The sequence below is a fragment of the Bos taurus genome, chromosome 11 (genome assembly GCF_002263795.3).
Source record: "Bos taurus isolate L1 Dominette 01449 registration number 42190680 breed Hereford chromosome 11, ARS-UCD2.0, whole genome shotgun sequence".
Classification (NCBI taxonomy): Eukaryota; Metazoa; Chordata; class Mammalia; order Artiodactyla; family Bovidae; genus Bos; species Bos taurus.
Genome location: NC_037338.1, coordinates 7,496,715 through 7,507,648, shown reverse-complemented (window position 1 = coordinate 7,507,648; position 10,934 = coordinate 7,496,715). Strand labels below are relative to the sequence as shown.

Below are 10,934 nucleotides of genomic sequence, written 5' to 3'. Positions count from 1 at the left end.
CGTTCAGCTTGCTGGTGTGTTGCAATGAGCTAAACTGAGGCTCAAGGTCTAGTGGAAGTTGACTTGTCTGCCATATTGGACATATTTGGTTCGAATCAATTTATGTCATGTCCTCGGGCTGTGTCACCCTTTTAAAGGTTATGCTCTGCCCATTTCACTAGCAGTTTTACCATTTCTTTCCACTAGGGGTAGCTTTTATCATGAGTGACCTGATAGGCTGACACCCTTTGATCACCTTTGGGCGGGGACTGGATTTCTCCTTTCTGATTAACAGCTGTGCAGAGTGGTGTCTCCTAACCAAGTCACATTCCAAAATATTTTTATTTGTCTCATCCTAAAACCACAGGTCACTGCTACCCTGTGTATGTATCAGCCAAATCTTTTGGAAGTTGCTTGTCTTTCTTGACCATTCTGTGAAATACACTGTATGATAATGAAGGTGAGGCTTTACCCTGCTCCTTTAATGCTCAGCACTCCACCACATACTTCCAAGTCTTGCATGAGGCTTCTCAGGCTGGGGGAAAATGGTTTCTTTTCAAGAAACAAGCTTCCAAGATCCCATAATACACAAAGCACTTCAGTTTGAAAAGTGAAGACGAGAGGAAAGCCAAATAAAAAGGGCTCAGGCTGGAAAGTCTTGAAGCTGGGGGATTCTCTGAAATCATTCACAGATGCTGTTTCTACCCTTGACAGGTCACTTCATCCCATTTAGCACTTTTTATCTTTGAGTTCCAAAGCTCTTAAGCAAATGGAGAAGGGAGGAAAGCTAACCTTTCTGATGATAGTTTATCAGACTGACAATCAAACAGAAGTTCCCCTGTGGTGCAAGTAAGACATGGTTTGAAAAAGAAATAATGCAAAAGAAAGGAAAAAGGGGATCATAGAGATCACACCTTCACATTTAATTTCAGAGAAGAAGACCTGAAGTTGATGTTTGTTTAGATCAGTTGTGCCCCAGTTGGAACATGGGTGCCCAGACCTGCAGTGCAGTAACATGGGCTATGCTTTAAATAGCTGCCAAATAGCCATGTGGGGGTCGGCAGCAGGCTAGGGTTGCGAGGAGACGGATCTGATTCAAAGTGAAGTCACATAACAAGGGGGCAAGTAGAGCTGATGTGCAGGAGAGCCATTTTTCATTATCATTCTGTGCTTTCCTTTACATATATATTTATATTTATATATATTTATATATATATAAATAATATATATATATATAAGGGCACTAATTCAATTTGTATATATATATGTGTTTGTGTGTGTGTGTGTGTGTGTGTGTGTTTATTTTTTTCTCCTTTGGTTAGCCAACCAGATACGGAAATCCACCCCAGGAACTTCTGAGAAAACTTCTCTTCTTTGGCAGTCCTGTTTTCTCTGTTGCTGTTGTTTAGTCACTAAGCTACGTCCGAATCTTCTGCAACCCCATGGACAGTAACCCGCCAGGCTCTTCTGCCCATGGAATTGTCCAGGTAAGAATACTGGAGTGGGTTGCCACTTCCTACTCCAGGGGACCTTCCTGATCCAGGGATCAAACCTGTATCTCTTGTGTCTCCTGCAGTGGCAGGCTGATTCTTTACCAGCTGAGCCACCGGGGAAGCCCCACCATGAGCAATGGCCACTAAAGTTAAGGCCAGAAGGACACTTCTGCAAGGTGGCATCTGCTTTCTGATACTGGGCTTTCTAGTTTGCACTCAGGGCGGTATAAGCCATTCAAGTGGCTTCAGACTCCTACAGCCTCATACATATTTTAGGTCACTGATGTCACTGAGTATGCCCTGAGATCCTTGACCTCTGAACCACTCCATTTAATGCCTGGAGCCCAAAGCCTGCAGCAGAGGTGCTGGTCAGTGGAGGACTTGGAAGTAGCTTACTTCGAGCTTCTTCATTCATGCAACAAACCAACATTCAACCCTAATCATTCACAGAAATCTTTCTGTTTTCATTCAAATATGTCCAAAGTATTTCCCTTCCCCTATTAGGGAGCAGCCAAGAGGTGTCATAGAAAGAGCATGGAGTTCAAACACCTAGAGAACCATCTCCAATCCTTCCTCACTGTGTGGCCTTGGGCGACTTCCACACCTTCTCAATTTCAGTCCCTCAGCTCTCAAGGGAGTGATGCCACCAAATGGCGTGGGAATGGGTAGTGGCCCCCAGGAAGTGCTCAAGAATCAGAGTCAGCCTGTTCTTAGTCTTGTCTGACTGTCATCCAGTGGAAGTCTAGAAAGTATCAATATGATTTGCAATTGTCCACAATTATTTAACTCAATAACCTAGAGTATGTGTTCAGTCGCTCAGCTGTGTCCAACTCTCTGCAACCCCATGGACTGCAGCCCACCAGGCTCCTCTGTCCACGGAATTTTCCCTGCAAGAATACTGGAGTGAGTTGTCATTTCCTCCTCCAGGGCATCTTCCTGACCCAGGGATCAAACTCACCTCTTGCATCTCCTACATTGGCAGGCGGATTCTTTACCACTGAGCCACCTGGGAAGCCCATAACCTAGGGTGGACATTCCTTGTTATTTCTCCATTTTAAAGTATGTCCACATGAAGAACAGCAAAGTGACTCAGAAACAGCAGGATCTCCAGAATCAGAGACTCTAACATAGGCCAGGCGGGCCCATGTCTGAGATGCATGGGCCTGGCTGCTATTGAGAGTGCAGATAATCTCTGAAATGTCTAATGAACAAAATTGTTCAAGCTGTCATATTGAGTAAAAATCTAAGTTTACAAAGCACTTTTCTATATGACCCTTTAAGTTATCTAACGTCCCCAGGTGGCCCTCGTGGTAAAGAACCCACCTGCAAATGGAGCAGACAGAAGAGAGGTGGGTGGGTTCGATCCCTGGGTGGGGAAGATGCCCTGGAGGAGGGCATGGCGACTCACTCCCGTATTCTTGCCTGGAGAATCCCCTGGACAGAGGAACCTGGTGGGTTTACAGTCCATGGGGTCACAAAGAGCTGGATGTGACTGAGCAACTGAGAACTTTAAGTGACCTACTAGAACTATTGATGTACTGCTTGACTCTACTGGTGGAGTTATGGATGAAATTTCTTTCTTTCTACTCATTTATACTTTCTGAATGGTTTAATGAATATGCATAACTTTTGCAAAGAAAAACAATTTGGAGAAGTAAACAAATTTTAATGTCTTTTTTTTCTGTCTTATTGTGTCTGTGAATAGGAAGTAACAGACCTTGGAAATCATATTTTTCTGGAAGCTGGGTAAGTGGTAAAATGGTAGGCTTTAGGGTTCACCATCTTATGACTAAGACAGCAACATTATGAAGCAACTGCATTAATTAGAAATGTCATGCTATCATGTGGACAGGCAAAAGTATTAGAAATCATAAACTGTACTAATGATGCTGTATTGATCAATCGATCAAAAACTAAGTATCTACAAGCGTATGATGCAGCCCCTATTCCCAGCAGCCTTGAGATGGTCTGCTGATTGTGCTAGCAGTCAGTCAGGTCAAGTGGAGAGAGAATAGTAGGAAAAAAAAAAAAAAACCCACAAAAACAAACTTACAGACGTAACACACACACACACACACACACACACACACACGTTGATAATCGATAATTACCAAGCACTGACACCTCTTCCATCACATAAATATACTCTTATAAGTGGATTTAATCTTCAAATTCAGTAAATACATTTCATAGATTAGTCATAAAAGCAGTCAGTGTCCAGTAACAGTACACTTAACAGTATTAGCTAACAGCATACCTTCAATCCCAAATTAAACATCTTCATTCAGCATCTTTGTAGGGTTTTCCCAGCAGTTTCCTGTGTTCCCTGTCACAGGACTGAACTAAACCGCTTGGGCAAAGAGGAGGAGAGAACAGTCTCTACCAGAGTCCAAGGCCACACCTCACTTTCCTCTTACCTCACTCTTTCTGCAAGTGTCACCGAGAAGCTATCTTATTCATTGAACTGAAACTTCAAGATGCAAATTCAATTCTCTTAAAAAAAGATTTTCAAAACTTTGAAAGATTTGGAAATAAATCAATACACTAAATAGAGAAATAAAATGAAGCATACTATCCCAAATCAGATATAAGACTGTTACAAGAATATATAAGTGTATTTTACTCATTGACATAGTAAATACAACTCACCTTTCCTCCATGGATTGTCGCTGAAATAGATCAGGCAATATGCTTGAATTAATGTGATCAGTGCATTACAACTATTACTTCCAAAGTGTGGATCTGAGTAAAAGTCTCATGTACATCAGATATTCAGCCAGTTACCCTAAGATAAATATATGGTAGTCACACAAATATTAGAAAGTAAGACTAATCATCTGAAAACTACAAATATTCAAACCTTTACTAAAAAAAAAAAAAAAAAAAAAACAGCTTGCACATGAAATTCGAATGACGTATAATACACTAGAAAAAGTCTCCATTCCAAAGTCCTACCAAAAGGAATTGTTTTTACAGATGCCATGAGTTAATCAAATACATCTAGCATCGTCTGGAAAACTTAATAGCATGCCACAACTTAATATCACAGTCAACATGCATAACAGAACCCATAATTATTTTTTGTAATAATCAGGCCAAAAGCAAAGAAATAAATGAAGCAATATAAAAATGAAACAGAAGAACACAAAGGAAAGTACCAGGAAAACGTGTATGATAAAACTGAAACCTCCTGAGAAACCAGTTAAGGACCTGAAGTCTTTTCTTTCTTTTTTTTTTTTAACAGGAAAGCCCGGTCCGTACGTAACCCCTAAAACGCCCCGTGATCCGCACACACCTCAGACCTTCATTTCCCACCCCAAGAGCACCCTCCCAGTAAACCAGGTCTAAAAGAAAGTACAAGGTGTGCACAGAAGAGACAATCTGGGGACCAGGGGGTGAGGCACCGGGGGAGCAGCGCCTCTGCCCCACCCCAGGCTCGGCTTCTAAGGGGTCACCCTTCCAGCCGCCTCCGACTCAAGCCCTTGGTGTCCGCAGCAGCTGCAGAGTAAAGTGCTGTGTCTGGAACACGTCAGTCCGCACACCACACAGAGCCTCTGTGCCTCCACTAGGCGAGTCCTCTGCCAGGGGGCTTCCAAAATGCAAATTAGACCTAGGCTTCTCAGATGGATGCCATTTCCATCAAAACTAGTGCCAAACAAACATCTTTGATATGCAAAATGTCTACTCTAGTGAATATAATCATTCCTACATGCCCACCCCCTCAGGTTTTCCTCCAAGAGGTTAAAGCAAACAGCAGATCCGTAAATGCTAATGTACTTGCTGTAAAGCTGAAGTCAGGGAGGGACAACAGGGAAGGGCATCAAATGATGGGAAGAGCTACAACCCATAGGATCTTGGGGAAAGTTAACATTTCATAGTCTTTAATAAAGCAAGACTATTATCACCCTCATCTGGAAGCATTTTGGGCGTTTATAGTGAGTGCATATTAAAAACACATTTCATCAGTAAATCTTCACATGCTGGACAGATTATCAATATAATTTTTAGCTGGGAATTTTAAAATATCAAATAGAATTATGTACAAAGCACAGGCGCTTGGTTTTTACATACTTTCAACCATATTCCATACACAATTAAGCCACTTTCAGTTCATGAAAAATCCAATCTGCGTTATCTGTGATTTGGTATAAAGATTTGTTTCTTTTAAATATAGCCTAAGATTTATATAAGCATGCACAATTAAGTGAATAACTTAACATAACCAAACTTAATTTTGGTTAAGAAAGAAGAATAAATACAGGTTGGTTTTGTGGGGGCCCATTCTGACTGATGAGTTTGTGTGGCTCCTGCTAAGGGAGCAACTTTGATCTATTTTTTAGTGGTGAGTAATCTGCTCACAGGAGCTGGTACCTGTATACGTGGGTATTGACGTACAGAGAAAAGAAGCAGAGTTAATTCTCTGACAACATTTGTTTGTTGTTCATAATTACTCTCCCAAGAATTATTCTTAACAGTAGCGGAAGTGAATGCGAAGGAGGCTTAGATCAAGTCATGATCTGCCCCTGATGATGGTTCAGGCCTTTGCTACCTGCAAACTCCAAGTATGGTGAAAGGGATGAGGCCCCTGTTACCTGCAAACTAGGTTCCTGAGGGCACTTAGACAAGACCGAAGCACCTGGAGAGATTCTAGGACCCTCTTATGAGAGAAAATCACAATGGCTAATTCAAATAGCAACTAACAAGTTACACCAACTCATTCTATGCCGGGATCATGGAGACAAAATGAAAAAAAAAAAAAAAGCTCTGTTTTAAATCATTCAGGGAGACACTGGAGGCAGCAGTCTGACTAGTGATGTATCTGAATGTGCCGTCCAACAATCAGAAACAGTAATCCAGCTAGCAGGGAGAAAAAAATTCCCGCCGGGGCCAGGAAGAACGACCAGCCGTACAGCACAGAGGGGCTGAAATCCAAGCAGTCTCTCATTTTCCTGTGTCTGTAGCTTTCCAAGTCGGCCACCGCCTGCACCCAGATGACGTACAGCATCACCACCAGGGCAAACAGGACGCCTGAGGGGACAGAACAAGACACCTTTAGCCTTTCTGAAGATGTCTGCCCGAGCGTGCTAGCAGACCAGTCACACGCCCGACGATAAAACTGTGAGAATGCAACTCTAGCTAAATCGCCTGCTTGGTGTCAGACCTGCTATTGAACGCTTCCTAGGCACATCACTTATCTTCAGTGATCAGGGCACTGAGGGTGGGAGCTGCAGAAGAACAAGGATGGTGGCTGACCTGTGCTGACTGAGCGCTCACCGTGTGCCAGGGGCCGCATCAGGTGCTTGCGAACCTAAGAGTCAAAGATCCCTTGTGCTACTGTGGAAGCCGCTTAGTCGTCTCTGACTCTGTGGGACCCCGTGGACTGTAGCCCGCCAGGCAAGAATCCCTCTGTCCATGGGATTCTCCAGGCAAAAAAACTGGAGTGAGTTGCCATTCCCTTCTCCAGGAGATCTTCAGGGATTGAACCCAGGTCTCCTCAAATGCTGGCAGATTCTTTACCGTCTGAGCCACCAGGGAAGCCCTGCCTAGCAGAATTTACTTTCCAACATTTATTCGTCTTTATTGTATGTCTCGTTTGTGATGAACATTGTTATACGTTATTTCTTTCAACATGTACAACATACTCATGAAACAGGTACTCTGAACCCCCAGTTTCAAGTTTATGCAAACTCAGCTGGTAGCTTTCCTAGCTGATTTTTAGTTCAAAGTCTTTCTGACTATTGTTATAACAATGTAACATTTATAACTACAGCTAACTGGTGCTGTAAATGTGACAGTGAAAACAGAAGCCAAGTAAGTAAGTACCAGAAAAAAAAACAGAGATGGGAGCACTGAACTAATATAAAAGAACATACGTGACTCTTTAACAAACTTTCTGTGGATTTGTGATCAAGAGCCTTATTAAATAAAAGAAAGGAAGAAAGAAAGAAAGGAGGGAGGGAAATTACTAAACCTTCAATATAATTTATGAACCATTTCAATATAAAACTGCAATCCACCTATTCAAAAATACCGTTGGGATTATAAGGGCAGAGAAGTAGCATAGTGTTGGACGCTTGACTTTATCAAATAACACGACAGAAGAGCTGTATGAATGCGGAAATCTGAGACTACTACTAGGCACATGCTTTTCCATGTGACTGTTACCGTGACAGCAAGGAGGTGCAACCACTGCACTGAGCTGCAGTCTCGAGAGCCGCTAAGTTGATTCACTACTGAATGAGGGACAGGTCCCCATACACGAATTTGTCCCAAAGCAAAATATACTTCCAGTAGTCATGTATGGATATTGAGAGCTGGACCATAAACAAGGCTGAGTGCTAAGAATTGATGCTTTCGAATCATGTGCTGGAAAAGACTCTTGAGAGTCCCTTGGACAGCAAGGAGATCAAACCAGTCAATCCTAAAGGAAATCAATTCTGAATATTCACTGGAAGGGCTGATGCTGAAGCTCTAATCCTTTGCCCACCTGATGCGAAAAGCTGGCTCATTGTAAAAGACCCTCATGCTGGGAAAGATTAAGGGCAAGAGGAGAAGGTGGTGGCAAAGGATGAGATGGTTGGATGGCATCACTGACTCAAAGGACATGAGTTTGAGCAAACTCTGGGAGATAGTGAAGGACAGGGAATCGTGACATGCTGCAGTCCATGGGGTTGCAGAGTCAGATATGACTTAGCAACAGAACAACAAAAATATACCTGAGGTCACTTGTTATTTGTCCAAAAGTTCAATCCAAACTTGTTAAGGATCTACTGTACTCTTTGAATGAATGAACTGAACTATCGGGTATAAAAGCTCCACATTCTAATTGTTAGTCTGTCTGGAAGGTAAGCACCACCCTGTGATCAGGAGCAGAGGCTGGGAAACATGGAGAGAAGATTTAACATGGGTTACAAGCCTAGCCATCCATCGCTCTTGTGGAGTTAACCATGTTCCTGAAGTATTTAGGTGTCCTCGCCCTCCTGGGTCATCAATTTCATAAAGAATCTTGAGAAGGGCCCACACGTTATGTCAAAGTATGTCATCATCAGAGCTGAAACTTCACCCTGATCATGATACAAGCTACAGAGTTGTGAAGAGTCAACACAATGGCTTCACTAATAAGAACCATCCTTCACTCTGCCTTCTGCACGTGAATGTAAATATTGCAGCACAGAATAGAGCAGTCTAATCACTGCACGACAACTGGATCACAAAGAGACAGTGAAGCCGGGTCCGGCCAGCAAGCTCCTCGCAGAGCCATGCCCCAGACTGTGACAACAATACGGTGAGGCCATGTGTTGTCTAGCAAGTCTGAGCCCCTCATTGCATTTTTTTTTCAGCAAATACACAGACAGTGTGCTCTGCTAAGGTAAAGGTGTGGCTTGGTCATCTGCATACCCTTTGCCTTATGCAAACACATTGCAAACCATTTTTTATTATTTGTTTTTATATATATATATACATATATATATATATATGTATATATAAAATCTTCCTTGCATCACGTGAATCTCTTTTGCTTTCAGGTATTTTAATTTTAAAAAGTTTCCTTCATGAAAAACTAGTAGCTTTATACATCTTTTCTTGAAGAATTGTAAATTACTGAATTTAGACTATATTTTTTAAAGTATTGTAGGGCCTTCCAGGTGGCTCAGTGGTAAAGAACCCGTCTGCCAATGCAGGAGACATGGGTTCGACCCCTGGGCCGGGTGGTCTCCACACGCTGTGAAGCAGCGCAGCCCGTGCACCACAGCTACTGAGCCTGTGCTTTAGAGCCTGGGAGCTGCAACTACGGAAGCCCACGTGCCCCAGAGCCCGTGCTCTGCAACCAGAGAGGACACTAGCAATGAGAAGCTCTCGCACGTTACTGGAGAGTAGCTCCCGCTTGCCGCCAACTAGAGAAAAAGTCTAGGCGGCAGTAAAGACCCAGCACGGCCAAGAATAATAAATAAATAAATAAAATTATTAAAAAGTATTGTAGGACATCATGCAGACGATCCCTAATAAGGAAGAATTCAGTTACATTTAATCACTGCTGTTCTTTAAAGAGCAATTACACCCTGAAAGCAACGAATAATAGTGGTTTCTATCAATGCAGTCTTGTTCACTGGTTGGAGACATAGTCCATTTACTTCATAACAGACCAGCTTATGATTATACCCCTGGGGTAAAACAGTGCTTCCCTACTCTTCATAACCCATTACATCGCCAGTGTCTTGTGTGTGTGTGTGTGTGTGTGTGTGCGCGCGCGCGTGCAGACAAACAGAAGTAAAATGAACAAACAAACCTGGGGGAACTACCAGTATTTACACAAGGCCAACACATTAGCTAATATGGCAGCAAAAATTTATGACGGGGGCTGCATGAAGTAAGTAGCCAAAAGAAGAGTCAGGAGACCATTGCTTACAGCGGGACTGATCATCCACATACATATATTGAGGTGAACTGGAGTCAAGTTCTTCACTCCTGAAAAGGGAGTCACAAATTTGAAAAGGGGGGAAAGCTAGAATGAACTCTATGGTGTTTTTTTAGAATTGAATGTGTTGGTGTGAATTGGTGGTTTTAGATAGACGAATAAATGAATGGATACAGAGGCAAATGTGTGCACACACCTGTGTGCGTGTGTGTGCCTAGCTACACTTCCTGGCTGTTCCCTGTGAAAGTCTGGCAGCAACACCACCCCAATTCCACGGAGCACACCGGGCATCCAGATCTCAGCTTCTAAACCCGGGGTTTGGGGCATCTCTGAGAAACAGCTGAGTCCAGGCTGGGACAGAAAGTACAAGACGAATCTGGAACATCATGTTATACCAAAAAAGTACAGGTGTGCTCAGAGAGCAGTGTGGGCGTTCAGAAAACACATCTTGGGGCTTCTCCTAGCCAGTTCTAAGAACATTTGACTATTAAACAAATAATGATAGAAGCCCATTACATCCCATCAAACAAAAGAGGGATCCAAGAGCCCAGAGAGATATAAATAAGCAAGTAAATAAATAAGTAGGGAGAAGGGAATGCCTTTCATTCAGAATGCTGACATAAATACAGAAGGAAGAGCTGAATCAGAAATCACTGCTAGGTGATCATTTAAGTCAGAATTAATTCAGGCAAGAAACAAAAATGGATACTAAAACTAGTGGATGAAATTTAGATGGGAAATAAATGTTTACACCGGCTCAGAGTCTCTTCCCACAAAAACGCGTATTAGTCGTAAAGAAAAAACAGCAACTTTACACTGAAGAAACCTGGCAAATCCCACTTTACTCAAGGGATCAAAGTTGGTAAAACCAGGGACATGAGAGACTGGTGTCACTTACCACTTCAAGAGATTCAGTGAGAACACAATGTAACGGCTGTGCTGCTGCAGCGGGAGGGAAGAATCGAAACCCAGTACTGAGGAAGCATCAGGCAGACCAACTCAGGAACGTTCCAGAAAACCACAGACCTGTACTCCTCGAAAGAGCT

The 10,934-nt window shown here is 42.7% G+C and overlaps 1 protein-coding gene across 6 annotated transcripts in view; it reads right to left on the bottom strand.

The window, feature by feature from the left end:
* Positions 1 to 3,615: 3,615 nt before the first annotated feature.
* The window catches only part of TMEM182 (transmembrane protein 182), a 61,098-nt gene continuing 53,779 nt past the window's right edge, over positions 3,616 to 10,934 (bottom strand). For 5 of the 6 annotated variants that reach the window (XM_024999209.2, XM_024999211.2, XM_024999212.2 and 2 more), the window contains one exon: positions 3,616 to 6,500. In XM_024999209.2, coding sequence (XP_024854977.1) covers positions 6,251 to 6,500 — 250 coding nt within the window. In that variant the 3' untranslated portion in view covers positions 3,616 to 6,250. 6 annotated transcript variants of the gene reach the window in all.